This window comes from Microcebus murinus, chromosome 4 (genome assembly GCF_040939455.1).
Source record: "Microcebus murinus isolate Inina chromosome 4, M.murinus_Inina_mat1.0, whole genome shotgun sequence".
In the NCBI taxonomy this organism is placed as follows: Eukaryota; Metazoa; Chordata; class Mammalia; order Primates; family Cheirogaleidae; genus Microcebus; species Microcebus murinus.
The window spans coordinates 22,748,695-22,766,488 of NC_134107.1; the positions used below are offsets into that span (position 1 = coordinate 22,748,695).

A 17,794-nucleotide genomic window follows, 5' to 3' on the forward strand; every position below is an offset into this window, starting at 1 on the left:
TTTGCATTTCAGAAACCTCCTTTTTGATGCCCTGGAGAAAAAGAATTAGAGGAGACTATTGCTTTGACCAAAGAAATGATGTTCTAGATTCTAGAACATCTGAATACTGGCCCTAAGAGAACTGGCAGCTTCTGCTTCCTTCCTCTTGGAACCTGGTCACCATGCTGTGAGCAGCTCTGGCACCATGGAGAAGCCAAATGGAAGAGAACCAAAAGGCACCAGGTGACAGTGCCTCTGCCATCCCAGCTGCAGCCAGCACCAACTGCTCCCCATGTGAGTGCTCCATCTTGAATGTTCCAGCCCAGCTGACCCCCCAGATGACTGTAGTCCCAGGAGACATTATGTAGAACAGGAAAACCACCCAGCTGAGCCTAGCCAACCCACAAGATCCTAATAAGTAACAAAATAATTGCTCTAAGCCACTAAGTCATGCGTGGGTTTTTATGCAGGTGTAGGTAACTAAAAAAGTGGGAGGTACCAGGTGGAGGTTGTGGCTACAGCTCAGTAGACAAGGTCTGGCTGGAGAGGTCAGAGATTTGGGAGTCATCAGCATTGTGGAAATTTGAAAGCCCTGCTGTGGAGGAGATCACCCACACCCCTTCTCCTACACATGGCCAACATGCCTAGAGAGCACAGCAGACCCGCTGCAAATGTTTGCTGAATTAAGGCAAACACTCCACATAACGAAGAGCACTGAAAAGTCACTGTTTTCTTGATTTAAGACAGCCCTCCTCATGCCCTGAGTTCTAATTCTCCCTCACTCTAAGCAAAACTTTATTCTCGCTGTCTGGGACTCAAATGTGCACTCCTAGCTGCTGCATTTTACACTCTTTATCCTCCTAACACAAGTCCTTCTTTGGGGTGTGGACTGAGAATCTGCAAACAGGAGTTTGAGTTCAGGATGCTTTTTCTAGCTGCCCTGTCCTATCTGAAGCTCAGCTTCCTCATCCGTATATAAAGAAGAGAATATCTGTGGATCAAATTAGGTACTAAATTTGATCCTCACTGGACACTGGCAGTCTCAGCCCCAGAGCCACATCAATTCTGTCCCCCAGGTTGGGCAGGTGGGGAAGCTCCAGCCGTGTGTGTGTGTGTGTGTGTGTGTGTGTGTGTGTGTGTGTGTGTGTTTGAAAGCCTCCCTGAGGACCCGATTTTACAGCCTCCTTGGCCAGGCCCTGGGGAGGGAGGAGGGTGAGCAAAGGGTTAGTAGCCTGGTAAAGTGACAAGGGACGCCCTGCCCTGATAAAGTCGCAGGCCGGGGTTCCATGCTTGGTTCGTCCGCTAACAGTGTGACCTCGGGAGCTCCAGCCCTTCTTGGGCCCTCTGTCCCCGCGTGCACGTAGACATTAAGAACGGCCTGAAACAACCCTAAGATTGCTTCCACCTGACAGGCTCTGGCTGCGCTGGGGTGGGGGTCCGGTCACGTGCCGGGGGAGGGGGTGCCACTGACGCGGCCCGGGCCGGCCTCCTCCTCTGACGTCCTCGCAGCCGCCCTCCCTCCTTCGCTCCCTCCCCGCCCCGCTGGTGGCGGGATCGCTGCCCGCTCGCCGGGACCCGGGAGCTGCGCGGCGGGCCGGGCGGGCGGGGTGCGCGGCGCGGGCACCATGGTGCTGTCGGTGCCCGTGATCGCGCTGGGCGCCACGCTGGGCACGGCCACCAGCATCCTCGCGCTGTGCGGGGTCACCTGCCTGTGCCGGCACATGCACCCCAAGAAGGGGCTGCTGCCGCGGGACCGCGACCCCGACCCGGAGAAGGCGAGGCCCGGCGTGCTCCGGCCAGCCCAACAGGTGAGCGGGGGCGGCGCCCCGACCCTTCTCGGGCGGGCCAGCGGGGTCGCGGGGGCTGCGCGGAAGTGGAGGGGACAGGGGGGCGGTCGCGGTCTCCTCTGTGCGACACAGCTGAGCGGGGAGGGGGGACAAGGGACGTGCTCCAGGACCGGCTCTGGAGTCGGAAAGGCATGGGGGATGGGAGAGCCCTGGGGGATGGGAGAGGGATGTGAGGGGTAATTGGGGGTGGGGGAATTAAGGGGACTGAGAAAGGAATGGGGGCGCGGTAGCAGGGTTAAAGGGAGGGGATGGGGAAGGTGACTTGGATAGGAATTGGGGCTGGGGAGTGTTGGGGGGCTGGGAGAGGGATGTGGGGCTGGGTCGTGTTGGGGGGCTGGGAGGGGGGCTGGGAGGGGAGTGTGGGGCCGGGGGTGTGGGCCTGGGAGGAGTGAGAGGAGAGGGAGGCTGGGAGGGGAGGCTGAGAGGGGAGGGGCCCTCAGAGAAAAATGTGGGAGAGGGAGGGCCAGGGTTAGGGAGATGGGGTTGGGGAGAGGTAGAGAGGAATTGTGGAGGAGAGCCCTGCAGAACTGGAGGAGTGGAGCCCAGAGAGCGAGGGGGATAGTGTGGGGAGGGCAAACACTGGCAGAGCTGAGAAGGAGCAACTCCCAGAAACCAGAGGGAAGGTGGCTGCTGTCCCCCTAGGAGCCGGGGAGCCAGGGGCCAGCTGGGCAGGGAGGCAGCAGAAACCCACCTCCCAGCAGCTGTCAACTCCAGTCAGAGGGGCTTGCTGTAGCCTCTCAGACGTCTCTGATGATGTCCCTAGAGACAGGAGGGCTTTTATCCCACACATCTGCATGTCCCCAGAATCCCCTTTGGGCAAGAGATGGGCTGTGTCCCTTTGTACAGTGCAGCAGAAGGGGTTTGGAAGGATTTCCCTACATGGGCTGTGACCTCCAGGATGCATTTCCAAAGTAGAGAGTGCAGAATGTTCTCTGGACAAGCAGGAGAAAGAGTCTTGCTTGAGTGATCTGAGGAAGGCTGGCCCTGGGGCAGAGGGATGACTTAAATGACCTCCTAAGGTCCTCTACATTTCTTATAGATCGTATAGTTGCAGGAGTGGCACTAATGTGTTGTGATTCCACCTTCCTTTTTCCAATCAATAATTCAAAAGCTCCGAGGACCCAGCTGCGGTGGCCTGTGCCAGTCACTGTATAGTGGAAGTGTAAAGGAAATGGCTGCTGTCCTTGAGGCACTTACAATCCAAGAGCGGTGACATTGACACTGGCTAAATAGGAGCAGCAGGATGTGGGACATGGAGTGTACAGCAGGATCTGGGACATGGAATGATCTAGAACTGGGAGTAGTGGGCCCTCCATGGGCAGGTTGGCTGGGCCCTTGTCCAGCAGCAGCGGCTGGTGGCCTCCCCACGGTATCTTCCACCCAGCACACCGAGGGACGGCCACTCTTCTGCCTTTGAGTGGTGGCTCTCCAGGCAGTGTACCTACCCTCCCCTTCCCCAGGAGAACCACTGGGGAAACAGTTGGTATAAATGACCTCTAAGATCCCTTCCCACTCTCTCTCTTATTGACAGCCAGTAGCTCACACAATGGCTGAAAGTCTGTTTAAGACAAACCAGACTGTGTCTCTCCCCTGCTTAAAATCCTCCACAACTTCTCATTAGAATAGGTCATGGCCAACCCTAACATGGCACACGCCCAGCGCCAGGCACTGTTCTAAGTGTTTTACGCTTATTACTGCACTGAACAACCCCACAGAGGAGCTGTATGATCCTAACTTAAAGATGAGGTTCCTGAGACTCAGAGAAGGTAAGTGACTTGCCCAAGGCCACACGGCTAGAGCAGTTTCAGAGCTGGATTCCAGCTGAGCTGGTCTGATTCTGGAATCTGTGCTATAGCCAGTGTACTCCACTCCCTCACCTGCCTGATTTGGCAGGTGCCGCCTCTCCAGTCTAGCTCATGCCAGTCTCCCCTTCTCGACAGTCTCTGCCCTTCTGGATTTATGATCATTCTTATAAGACACCCAGCCCTTTCCTGCCCACTCTGTTTTTTCTCTGGCTTTTCATATTATGGCTCCTTCTCCTCCTCAGGTCTCTTTTTGTTGGGTCTCTTTCCCTCTAAATGTCAGGGAGGATTTTGTTTACTGACCATGAAACAAAGTATCCCCATTATCCTCTCTCATATTGTTCCTTCTAAATTCTTTTATAGCCTGTCTTACAAATGGGTGTGATTTTTCATATTCAGTTACTTGTATGCTGTTTATTCCCAGCACTTACTTAGCCCCTGGAAACTAGTAGGTGTCCAACAAGAAGTTGTTGACAAAGAAAGGCATCGCAGCATCCAGCCAGCTGGGATTATCATCTGAGTTATTCTTCAGATGTGGGTGCCTGGGCCATGTCTTTGCAACCCGGTGCCAGCTCAGTAGGGGCAGGATAAATATTTGTTGTTGGTACATGGATCCTGCCTGTGGACATTCGCTGACCTGGCTCCCTGGGTGACAAGGATTTGGGCAGCCTGGGGGCTGAGTCTATAGGCGTGAATGTGGTGAAGCTGAGATCTCACCGTGGCTTGGTTGCCATTGTGCTAGACTCATTCAGCCACTGACCTAGATAAAGTACACACAGAAAAGACAATCGATGGACATTTCAAAGAAAGCAAAGGAGGCGGTGGTAAGCGTGGCAGGTGACAGCAGGGTGATGTGCATGGCACACGTTGACAAGGACTGCAAGACTGGGGAAAGGCTCTCTGAATATGTTTCTTGAAGAGAGAGAGCATGGGGGCTGGGGAATGGGGTTCTAGATTTCTGTAGCCCCCACAGAGGTTTCCAAGGCGTAATATGTCTCACTTGTTACTGGGATGCTTGTAGGATACAGACTCACTGCCCTGGTTGCCATAACTCACTGTATGTGGTTGCTAGAAATATTTCTTTGATTCAAGACCATGCCTGGGAATCCGATTTCTGACCCTGAATGGCTGGATGAAGCTGAAGTTTCTAGTGATTTTGAAAGAAACTTTGAGGTTTTCTCAGGGGTTCTTAAACTGAGTCCACAGACACCTCCCACCAAGGGGTCTATAGATGAAATTGAAGAGGTTCATGGTCTTGAATAGGAAAAAGTTACGTTTTTATTTTTACTTACCTCTCACTCAAACAGCACTTCTGGTAAGTAGGAATATAAACAACTAACTATAGTGGTATTATCAGGATCTGTGACTTTGTCCCCAAGGGGCATCACGAATAGTTTCAGAGCACACCACAGCTGTTGCAGATACTTCGCAATAGCATTTATGCTCATCTCTCATTCGAAATTATGGTACTTGTTAATCTCCTGTGAGATTCTGTTACTCAATGAATTAATAAAGAAGCACACATATAGATATTGCACAGATTGATTTCATCAGCTGTTCTTCTGTAGCCCTGTGTCTTTTATTTTCTGCTTTTCTAGACATTCAGAGGAAGGGTCCGCAGGCTTCTCTAGATAGCTGAAGGAATCCATAGAGCAAGACAGGTCGGGGAGCCCCGCTCTGTGCGGAGCGGGGAGCCCTCGGAGCGGGGAGCCCTCGGCCGTTCGTTACCTTCCATGCCTCCAGCCAGCTTCTGCTCACAGTCCTTTGCTTATTCAAAACACACGCTGCGGACCCTTTATCCTGTCTTCTTAGACAATCCCTCATCCTTACTCACCTGCAGCCCTAGGGGGATGCAAGGAATCCATTCTTACTACGCTGCCCTCTCCTGGCCTGGCAGTGTCACCCAGGACCACCCTGTCATCAGCCAGCTCTGGAAGCTTGGTCATTATGCAGTGACCTGGCAGCTTGAGTGAGGAGACAGGGCAGCTGCATCTAGTAGTGAGAGCCGTGGGCTCCTTCCCCTGGATGTCTCTTCACGCTTGTCTGCACAGGCTGCCACTCAGCCCACCGCTGGGGCCTTTCAGGGGAAGCCCCCCTTTTGCCTAACCTAAAGAACTATAGCGCAGAGAGAACTGCCCTTCCCCTGGGACACCTACCGCGTGGCAGGTGCCTGGGTCCTGCTTTCAGAAAGCTGTCATTGTAATGTCCTAGTTTCTCCCACCTGGGACTTACGCTTACATTATGGTGCACTTAAGTGAATCTTCTCAAATGCCTGAGAGGTCCCCAGGGTGGACCCCAGGACTGTCCCCTTGAAGCTAACAGGTGGCCAAGGGCTTTAGCAAAATTGCTTGGCCCTCAGCAGGGGCCCCCACACCTCTTCTAGCCACGCCCCCTGCCCCCCATTGCCACAGGCTACCAAATTATCAAATCCTACCCTCCTTGCAACAGAGCTGGGGACACCAGAGTGGTTTTTGATGAAACCCTAAGAGATTGATTCCAGGTTTTTACAAAATAATATAAACGAGTGGTGAATTTGTATCAGACAATGTATAATACGGTGGAGTCTCTTCTCCCCAAGGTCAGAGAACATGTCTTCTGTTTTCTTTATGTCCCTGTCAATGTCTGGTGTGATGCTGGGCATGTGACAATGCTTCGGTGTGTGTTTTGAGTTAAATCATCGTGTTGTAATCTCACATTGGTAAGAGAGGGAAGACACTGAGGAGTACACACTGTCAAGGCTCTATTTACACAGAAGATTTGAAGCCAAGCCCGAGTTATGTATGTGTCACCCTGGGGGCAGGTAACAACTGGGGCGGGCTTGGGGAGCTTCTGGGGCTTTGTTCGCGCTCTGCCTCGCGGCATGGGTGCTGGCTGCAGGGATGTGTTCACTTTGTGAAAATCTGTCCGGCTCTACATTTAAGATTTGTGTACTTTTCTTGGGTAGTTATACGTCAGTAAGGTTTTTATTAACAATTGTTGTCAGGCGGTGTAATCCTAGCACTTTGGGAGGCTGAGGTGGGAGGATTGCTTTAGGTCATGTGTTCAAGACCACCCTGAGCAACATAGTGAGACCCCATCCATACAAAAAATACAATGAAAATTAGCCAGGCATCGTAGTGCGTACCTGTAGACCTTGTAGTCACAAATTGATACTTGGGAGGCTGAGGCAGGAGGATCACTTGAGCCAGGGAGTTTGAGGCTGCAGTGAGCTATGGTGATGCCACTGTCCTTATGCCAGGGCAACAGAATGAGACCCTCACTCCAAAACAAAAATTGTCATATTGTGACATAATGTTTGTGGATGTTAATTATCAGGTCGGTATTTTTATTACCAGGAGGGCTTTGGGACTATCTTGGAGAGATGTGATCCTCCTTTTCGTGGTCTATTGTGAACTACTTCCTAGGCGCTGTCTGCTTTTCACCGTTTCTCCTGTGGGCGCCTCCCATGGCATAAAAGAGGCCCTTGAGTTTGGGACCTCAAGGCCAGCCGTGTGGCCCTGTTAACCCTCCCACCTGTTCTCTTCCTTAGGCCTCTGGAGCAACACGCTCTCGGATCACGTGTCCTAACTCACACTAGTAAGAGGACAGACAGATGCTGCCGTAGGGAACCAGTTCCTTGGACCCATAGATGTTCCCTGAAAAATCACTGACATGAGGCAGATTGATTAATTGGGAAAAAATGACATTTACATTTATTTTGATGTGTATGCAGGGGCGCCTTCAGAATGAAAACAACTCAATGTAGGTACAGAGGTTTTTAAAGAAAAGGAGCTTGGATTGTAGCAAAAACAGGTTTGGGGAGGGAGACAGGAAGAGGCTGGGCTGGCTGGCAAAGGTGGTCTTGTGTAAACGAGCCCTTGCTGGGAGCTGCCCTCAGAAGGTAAGGGTTCCTGAAAGGTGTCAGACTCTCAGGAAGGACCTGGCTGCATTTTTGGAGATTCTCTACAGATGCAAATTTCCCCCAACAGGTAAGACAGCTTGGCAGGGGTACTCCTGTGGCAGCCATCTCAAAATATGTCAAAGAAATAGATTTTGGGGTAAAATATTTCTAGTTTCTTTTTTCACTGCATTTCATTAGCAATGAGTTAATTCGTTAAGGTTAGGGAGCACATGGTGGGCCCTGTGATACTCCAGGGGAAGACAAGTGTGTGCTTTCCTGGTAAATGGGAGATGGACAGTGAGACAAGCCATTGTCATGAGGCCTGTCACCCTGCAGCGTGATGGGGGACGGGCAGGGGGTCATGGAAACCCTTAGGAGGGGCATCCCCTCCCCCCATCAGCCCAAAGTAGAACTTTCTCCGCTGCAGGATGCTTGCTCTCTTGAACTCTGCACTGTACCTCAGTGATCCTGGGAGGCTGCTGAATTGCTAACCGCTAACCGCACTCCTGGGGCCGACTCTACTCTGGGCTGCTGCAAGGTCTGACCATCCTGGATTCTCTTGCAAACAGCAATACATTATTTCCGTAGAGTAAGAATAGTTAATGTTTATCAAGTTCTTTAAACTGTGCCAGTCAGTGCTCTAAGCGCTTTAGCCATATTAATTTTAATTCTCACAATAGCCCCATGAAATATGCATAATTACCATTTCCATTTTACCAGATGAGAAAAGTGAAACCCGGAGCATGAGTAACGTATTCAGTGGCAGGGCTGGGAATCGGATTTAGGAAGTCAAGCTCCAGAGACCACACTTTCGACCGCCGAGCTGGAGATTAGCAGAAAAAGTAGTCGAAGTTTTATTTGAGCCAATGTGTTTTCCCAGATATGGCATGAAAGTGTCTATGAATATGCATCTTGGCGGGTCGGCACCAGAAACTTCTCTGGGGCTTTGGATGGCTTTGCCACCTCCATCATGCGTCAGGGGTTGGGTGCAGCCCAGGGCTCTCCAGAGAGATTTTACACAGTAGACATGTTTGGGCTGGTTGCCTAGCAACCTGGAAGACAGTATGAATTTTTCATCAAGAAATTAGCATAGATTCTTTCAGGGAGATGAGCACACACCGGCTGGAAACACTAAGCCCTTCGAAGAACTCACAATGCGGACCCCCCGTGTCTGGGTCCATCAGTCCTTTTCCTTCCCAAGTTTCTCCTGTTGGTCCGGCTTGTAGATAATTCGGATACTGCCTCACTAGCACCTTTTGTCAACTCCAGCAGAAAACACTGCTGCATCCTTTCCAGATGTTGAGATTCTGGCCGGATTATGAGCAAGTACCTGGGATGCAGGAGGAGGAATAGAGGGGCCTCTGGCTCACGATGAAGGAGACACTGGAAAGGCAAACCAGGGGGACTTGAGCAAAGGCAGAAGGAAGAGAAGGGACCGGCAGGATAGGGAAGTCTCAGACCCAGAAGGCAAAGAGGAGGAAAGATAAAGACATGAGACCGGTGGGAGGAATCGGCACACCAGGAGGTGGTCCCCACACTGTCCGTGCTGTTTGACCTGCAATCTCCCGGTAACCAGTGGCAGTCCACCTCCCACTTACGCCTTCATAGTACTGTATTCGGCACCTCCAGAGCTTATTTCTTGCTAACAAACATCAGGAAACCCTGCTTTGAGGATAGAGAACGGCTTCATAGAGACAAGTTTTAAGAACTAAGGGTTCTATATATATTTATCAGAGTTGACACGTGTATGCTTGCAAAGGGCCACCTATCACCATTTTGATAAGAAATTATATGTTCATAGAGTCCTAAAGGAAAACAGATGAAAGGGATACGTTCCTCCCTTACCTGTGTTTATTGAGCGTATACTATGTGCCATGTATTTTAGTGGAGGGCGGGACTACACTAGTAACTGCTCCCTCTCCAGTGACACGGTGACTCACTCTCAGCCCTCATAAACGTTGTGGTATGATGAGGGACACCAGAGTTAATAGAAGAAGAGCACAAATAAATGGAAATGTGTGCTGGTGGTAAGTGCCCTGAGGGAAGATTCCGGTGCTATGAGAGCGTAAGGTGAAACCATCCCAGTCAGGGAGGTCAGGGAAGGCTTTCCTGAAGAGTGATGGCCAAGCTGAAAGCTGGAGTTGGAGGGGAAGTTAACCAGGCCAGTAGGAAGGGTGTCGGGAGCTCCACGCGGAGGAATGAGCCTGTGCAAAGGTCCTGTGGCAGGAGGAAGCCTAACATTTAGGAGGGCCTGGGGAAAGGCCAGCGTACCTGAAGAGCAGAGAATAAGGGGGAGCCAGGTATATGATGAGCCTGGGGAAGTCGGCAGGGGCCTGAGTGAACAGAGCATTGTAGACCACAGACAGATCCAGTCATTCATTTATTCATGCAAATGCATCGAGCATTTAGAGGGGCATTGAGCTATGTATTAATGATATGAAGGTTATTAGTTACTTTCAAAGCTTTTTTTATTGAAGTGAACGTCACATAAAATTAACCGTTTTAGAGTGTACAAATCAGTGCCATCTAGTACATTCATATCCTTGTGCAGCCATCACCTTCACCTTGTTCTAGAATGGTTTCATCACCCCGGAAGAAAACCCCCTCACCCATTAAGCAGTCACACTGTTCCTCTCTCCTTCCCAACCCCTGGCAACTACCAGTCTGTTTTCTGTCTTTATGGATTTGCCTATGCTGAACGTTTCATGTAAATGAAATCATCCGATATGTGGTCTTACGTGATGGTTTCTTTCACTTAGCAAGTTCATCCACAGTGTAGCATGTATCAGTATTTCCTTTCTTTTTACGGCTGAAAAAGCTCCCATTGTGTACATAATACCCCATTTTGCTTATCATTAATCCATTGATGGACATTTGGGTTGATTCTACCTTTTTTTCCCTATTGTGACTTAGTGCTGCTGTGTACATTCCCGTACAAGTATTTGTGTAAGTGCCTGTGTCACTTCTTTCCAGTCTATACCTAGGAGCAGGATTGCTGGGTCCTATGGCAATTCTATATTTAACATTTGACAAACTGCCTTCCACAGCAGCTGCACCATTTTAATTCCCACCAGCAATGTACAAGGGTTCCGATTTCTCCACCTCCTTGCTAGCAGTTGTTATTTTCCTTTTGTAAAAATCAGAGCCATCCTAGTATGTGCTAAGTAATATCTCGTTGTAGTATTTTCTAAACTTTTAAAAGTAAAAGAAACCAAATACTCATCTTTAAAATATTCATCAGTAACTGGCAAAGTTTGTAACAGACATTTGGTATCTGTACTGAACGCCCATCACCAGGAAGGCACATGGCACACTTGTGAAAACACCTCACTGCTCTTCAGTCTCCCGAGAGGAGTGGAGTGTGTGGCAGTCTTGGCTTCACTGTTCTCCCAGAAGGTTCGAACCTGCTGCTCCGTCCTTTAAACAGGTTGCACGTTACCACTGTCATCTTCCCCGTCCTTTTCCCCCAAGCTTTAGCCTCTCCTAGGTCCCGGTCTGCTTCACTCAGACACCTGGGGGTCCTCCTCACCCAGGTCCAACTCAGGCAGGATTTAGTATGTTTCAATATCATTTCCTTATGGAGCGACGCTGCCAGGGCAGTGGGATGCCCAGAGGAGCCTTGGTCCTCTCCAGCGCTGCACACACGGCAAGCCTTCCCACGAGGGGTTTGCTAAGTGCTAACTCATTAGGCAAAAGGGGGTCTGATTGCTTTATATCATAGAAAAATCCTGGGAGACTTTTACACAGTGCTTGAGAGTGTTGATTGGGGTTTTGGGGTGGACTTGGAGTGCATTATCCTTCCTACCATTGAAATAATGGAGTGCAAGTTCCTGCTTTCTGGAATTTGAGTCAACACATTCCCAGGAACAGCCCAGAGTGAAATGATGGGGCCGGGGGCACATCTGTGAATGTGAGTGGGAACAAGGGGAGAGGGGCCCTCTGGGGATCCTGTGAGCATGAGTCTCAGCCCAGCTCACAGACCCCGGAGCATTTTGACAAATTTCACTGGCTCCTCCTCACCCCCATGAAATACGAGACATACTTTTCTTTCATAGAAAACTGAGCAGCAGGCTTAGCAGACAGCAAAGGAGCAGTGAGGAGGGAGGTTGAATGACCGAGTGCACTGGTGAAAGGATGGACAGCGGGTGAGGAGGAGAGGTTGGGGGATTGCCACCTCTGCTTGCAGCCAAAATAAAAATCACAAGCCCAGGGGAGCAGGGAGGCCTGCAGAATGCCTGTGCTTGCCTCTAGTGGCATGCCAAGGCATCAAGGCAAGCGTGGAGTGTGTGGCAGCTTCACTTTCCGCTGGTTTCCCTCCCTTTGGGTCTCCGTTCACTTGGCTGACACTGGGGAGAGTTTCAAAAATCTTCAGCTGCAAACCCAGTGAGATGCTACCCACGGAGAGCGTGTTTGATTTGGAAAGGCATTAGAAACTGCACAGGTTGGATGTGCTGCTGAGGATGTAGGGTTATTGAGGCAGGATTGCAAAGACTCTGCTTTTCAAATGGAATTAAGAAGAATGTTTTGGAGAGGGGGAAGGGATGGTTGGGGAAAAGCAGTTTGGTGGGGCAGCTAGAAAAGCTGATTGGAGCAGCTGCAAGGGTAGAATAACCTCTATGAGCTCTGAGCTCATTCTACACGCCTGATTCCCTCCTCCTCTCTCAGAGCACATCACCAAGCATCTTAAAATACACTTTCATTTCCAGCACAGTCAATTCACATAGAAGAAAGGGTGAGCTATCAGGGAGAAATACAGTGAAGGCAGTGATGTGACGTCAAGAGAAAATATCCACATGATTTGAAGGGTTTTATTTTGCAGATTCCTTGCGAATGAATCATCTAACGAGCTCATTTTACTGACAAATGGAACAAATCCTTTAAGCAGCAACATGACTGTCAGTCACCTTTTGCTCAACAGCCTCAATATAAAATGTTTGGAGACAAAGAACAACAAGGAAGGAACATGCGATTAGGTGTTTTAGCCTAATGCCACCCCACTGTAGCCTTGTGTTGGATTTTGGATACCCACTATAACTAGTTTTAGGTAACAATCTTTGGGACCACCCCATAGAGGAAATCGACTCTTAGAATGAAAATATTCATTTTGTGATCAAGATACTGAGTTATACTGGGAAGCAAATAAGACTTAAAAACCTGAGTTTGAATTCAGACTCTACCATTTTCTAGCTAAATCACCATGACCATTCTGAATCCCACTTTCCTCATTGACAAAACAGAGATTGAATTAAGGTTCTGTAAGGTAATATTAAAGAACCAATGAGATAACACTTAGAAAGCACCCAACAAACTCAGCACCTGGCCACAGCTCAAAGGATATTTTTCAGAATTTGAATCATTTTCATATTGGTCTTTTACCAAAGCAATGACTTTTCTGTATGTTCACCATATAGGAAAGACAGAGTCCATTAAGAGTATTCCAGATGTGAAAAAATAAAATGTTTCCATAAGTATGAAAAGGGAAGCATGAACCTCCTACTTCTAGAATATTCATTCAATAAATTCTTCCCTTCCCTTCCCTTCCCTTCCCTTCCCTTCCCTTCCCTTCCCTTCCCTTCCCTTCCCTTCCCTTCCCTTCCCTTCCCTTCCCTTCCCTTCCCTTCCCTTCCCTTCCCTCCCCTCCCCTCCCCTCCCCTCCCCTCCCCTCCCCTCCCCTCCCCTTCCCTGTTGCCCAGGCTAGAGTGCCATGGCATCAGCCTAGCTCACAGCAACCTCAAACTCCTGGGCTCAAGCAATCCTCCTGCCTCAGCCTCCCGAGTAGCTGGGACTACAGGCATGCGCCACCATGTCAGCTAATTTTTTCTATATATTTTTAGTTGGCCAATTAATTTCTAGAGAGTAGAGATGGGGTCTCACTCTTGCTCAGGCTGGTCTCAAACTCCTGACCTTGAGCAATCTGCCCGGGTTGGCCTCCCAGAGTGCTAGGATTACAGGCGTGAGCCATGCGCCCAGCCCAATAAATATTTCTCGATCACCTGCTATGTGCAAGGCACCGAGCTAGCGCTGGCCACACTGCACTGACAAGCAGATAACATCCCCCATGCAGCTAGTATTCCAGGGAGAGCGATGTCCACCACACAGTCGTGTACGTCAATATGGATTTATGAGTGTGGTCGGTGTGGAAAGGGAGCTCAGCGGGCCTCCCAAGGAAGTGATCACTGATTAATGTTCTGATTCTCAACCTCTTTGGAGACCCCTTTCAGTAAAAGCCTCTCGAGTACTTTCTCCTTAGATCTGCATTCTTTATAAAGCATATATATGTGTATGTATAATATATATATATATCACTGTACTGCTATCATGAACACAATAAAGCATGCACAAAAATAGACCTTTTTAAAACAATAAGATAAATTCCAAAGTGAAAGTCCGTTATTTTCTCACATACCCTAAATGGACTACCTTGCATGTCTCTGTGGCGTACGGTTAGTGGCGTTTACCAGGAGAAGGCATTGGGAATGAGGGTCTGACATATTCTAGGCAACGGGCACGTGAAAAGGCCCTGTGGAAAGAACTAGCACTTAGGAGGGCCCGAGGGAAGGTCAAAGTGGGTGAGCACAGAGAGCTCGGGAGAGAGTGAGGAGAAGCGAGGGGTAGGTGAGGCTAGGCAGGGCCTTGTGGGCCACTGTAAGTATCTGGGTCTTTATACCAAGAGCAATGGAAGGTACTGGAAGGTCTCCGGCATGCTATGGCACGGTGGGGTTTGGGTTGTGAAAAGATCCTGGAAGGATCTCCGCTGTGTGGAGAACAGATTGGCTGGGCAAAGCGTGGACGTGGGGAGCCCAGGGGAACCCTGGGGAGAGACGATGATGGCGTGGGCCCGGGAGGTGGCAGTGGTTTGGAGAGGTGTTTGGGAAAGAGACCGGCCCTGCCGAGGGGCTGGGTGTGGGCTTCAGGAACAGAGAGGCGTTGGGGAGGACGCCTGAGTCTCCCCGAGTCCAGCAGGATGGTGGCAGCATGCAGTTGAGTGGGGGGCACTCTGAAAGGAAGAGGTCGTGGACTGCAGTCCTGAGGTCATGTCTGTGTGGGGAGAATGGGAGGGGCCTTTGAGATAGATATCTCTGCAGAGACGCCCGTAGCGCCGGTGCTTCTGCAAGTGCAGAGCGTGGCTTGGGGCCACTGGTGGTGCCCACGGGAGCACTGTCAGCAGAGCAGCAGGCACAGCCCTGTGCACGTCCCTCAGGGCCTCGGAGCAAGGGCTGGTGGGCACGACATCTCATGACCAGGCAGGAGTGTGCACGGGGAGCCGAGGAGGCCCCTGCTCCCTCAGTTCCTTCTCCTTTGTCTCCGAGAGGGAAGTCTGAGGACAGCAGAGAAATTCTAGAATGTGGGCTTGAGGGAGGAGTTGGGGAAATAGTAGGATCACCCAGCAGGATGGAGAGCCCATTGGAGGGGGGTGACTTTGTGGTGGCACCTCTGCCCTGTTGAGTGACCCTCCGGCCGGAAGCAGCCTTCGCAGGACAGCTGGGCTGGTCCAGTGTCGGGGCTTTGCCAGATGGCATCAGGGAAAGGACGATGGGGCTGGCAGGGGGGGTCTTTAGACTCTCAAAAGGTGTTGTTGGAGCGATGGAGCGTGGAATCATTCCGGGAAGTTGGAGAAAGAGAGGAGAGAGTCAGGGCTCCCTGGTCTTAGCTGGGGAAGAGCAGATGTCAGAGGGGCTCGGCCAGCGGCTGGCACCAGGGCAGGCCGTGGCTGAGGTGACGATGCTCCACCGGGGTCCTGGGAGTCGGATGCCCACCAGGGTCAGAGGTGCCAGGACCATCCTTTTGTTCCCCAGCAAGGCAGGTGGGGTCGGGGGCAAGGGGCAGTGTCAGAGTGAATAACTGATGTATTTGAAGTTATTACGAAGAGGAGTAAGCTGTCAATGGGCAGATGAGTCAGTAGCCTGTGCAGTCAGCAGTCAGCGTGCCACGTGGCGTTTCTGGAATTGTTCTTTATCGTAGGAAAATACGAGACTCCCTCTGAAGAGGGGGCACCTTGAATCTGCAACCTCTAAAGCCAATGAAAGGGTCAGGCAGGCTGCATGCAGGCTGGTGCCTGCCGTGCTGGCGGCTCTGAGTCTGGAAAAGTGTGTTGACCCCCTGCCTGACCCCCGGGCACTGTGCACAGCCCCACAGCGTCCCTGGTGGAGGCAGAGCAGGGGTGGCTCCGGCTGCTGCAGCTGTGCCCAAAATCCCGGCTCATGTGACTCCTCCAAGCGGCCTCTGGGAACCTGCACTGATTGCCACAGTAATGAAATGGTAATTGGATTAATAAATAGTGTTAATAATTGAGTTGTCATTAGTCGACTGCTGTAAAATGATTTGACTTTACACATTGGATGAATGGAAGGGGTGAGGCACTTGGGCTTTGGTTCCAGTTCTAATCCACCCCTTCCTCGAAGTGTGACCACTTGCTGGTGACTCAACCCTGCTACGCCCCATTTGGCCACCTGTTACCAGCATTGTCATTGCTGAATTGTTGTGGCGGTTAGTCAGGTATTACAGTAAGGATAGTGCAAGTTGCTGGGAGCTGCTGCCTCCTGCCAGGCCACCTTCCCCATTTGGCATCCTGTCCTCTTTCCCGTGACCCCTCCTGCTTCTAGCACCTTCAGGCCCAGGGAGGTGGCAGTGCCCATCTATCCCTGACCCAGGGAGTTCACCGTTCCTGTTGGTTTCCTTAACCCTCTACACCTTCGCAAATACCTGCTTTATGAAACTCACCTCAATTATCCTGTCTGAATGTGCCGTGTGTCCCTGCCAAAACTCTCAGCTTTTAATACATGCTTGCCAAATAGGCACATCTGTGGGTAGAAAGGTTTGGGGTTGTTATTCTTATTTAAGAAAGCTTGAAATGAGCTGAAGAAAAATATTTCACATTTATAGTAACTTGGAGCTTGATAATCTGATGTCACTGACCTTCCATGATCAAATACTATTTTGTGACATTTTGTAGACTGTGTCAACCCATGTGACGCAGATGGGGAATGTCTTAGGTTTGCGTCTTGTTTAAAAGAAGGAAGAGCTCATCTGTGGATGGTACCGGCTGGCTTTGAATCTGCCCAAATGGCAGCTGGAAGGGGAATGTCAGAAGCAGCACCTAATGGCCAGCTCTTGACATCTGCTTGCTGACTGGTCGTTAAAGTCACACAGAAGAACCAGTGTGTTGCCCAGGCACTGCTGTGGCTGTAGACTTCCAGTGACATTCCAGGGATTCTGCTTTTTCAGAGAGGGAGACCTGAGGAATAAGAGCGGAAGTTCTTTTTTTATGGTTGCTTTTTTTGATGCAGCACCCTCGAATTCCTCCCTTTCCCTACCACCTGGTTCCCGCCCTAAGCACTGCCAAGTCTTCCTTGGGGAAGTCTCGTGCATCACTGCCTGCCTTCTTCCACTTGGCTCCTCACAGCAACACCCTGGCCGGGCCACTTGTGTCCTCCCTCCGTGTCGTCCCCAGCCTGGCCTTCTCGCCTCCTTTCCTCTGCATCAGTCACCCCTGCGTGCACCTGCTGGTGTGATTTGCTGAAAACTCGTGTTATTCTCCTGCTCACAAATGTCAAAGTCTCTCTGCTGTTTATAAGATAGAATTCAACATCTTTAACTCAGCATTGAAGGCCCCTTCTGGCCTGGCCTTGCCACTCCTTTCCAACTCCATTTCTCCAAACCCAGCCTTCCTCTCCCGCTGACTTGCCATGCCCCCAGTCTGCTCACTCTGGACACAGGCTGCTGCGGTTCTCCCCAGGGAGAAGCCTCTGGCTCTCCCATGATTAACTGTCCTTGAATACTGGGTCTAAGCCCCTCCTGCAGGAAGCCCTCCCCGATCACATCAACAACGAGGAGCTCCTCCTTAGGCCTTCTGTAGCACACAGTCCAGGCATTAGGCCCTAGAAGACTGCCTTCCATGCTTACCTATCTGTTTATAAGTTTGAATCAGGAGGAATAGCAAATATCTTTCATCTTCCATATCAATTCCTGCTAATAGATATTGGCTTCCTGGAGCCCTAAGCTGAATACCCTATGTCTGAGCTCAGCAGGAAAGGATGCTTTGATCGATTAGCCGTGTGTGCCACGAGCATAGGGTAGGAGAGTGGTAGCATGAGCTCCTCATATTTCCCATTTACAGAATATCTAGTCTCCACCATTGGATGGTAGGCCGTCCGAGGGCAGGGGCTTATTCATGTATATTCCATAGTATGTAGGGTGGGCGAATATACAGTCAGTGGGCAACAAGTGTGTGCTGATTTCTGTTTAATTGGATGGCAATCTGATATGGAGGGTTTTGGCTTAGCACC

At 50.5% G+C, this 17,794-nt stretch overlaps 1 protein-coding gene across 1 annotated transcript in view; it reads left to right on the forward strand.

Annotated features, from left to right (window-relative positions):
• Positions 1 to 1,583: 1,583 nt before the first annotated feature.
• The window catches only part of SYT13 (synaptotagmin 13), a 45,748-nt gene continuing 29,537 nt past the window's right edge, over positions 1,584 to 17,794 (forward strand). Inside the window, exon 1 of the mRNA XM_012790333.2 lies at positions 1,584 to 1,787. Within this exon, the coding sequence (XP_012645787.1) occupies positions 1,605 to 1,787 (183 nt within the window). The 5' untranslated portion in view covers positions 1,584 to 1,604. The remainder of the gene's footprint in view (positions 1,788 to 17,794) is intronic.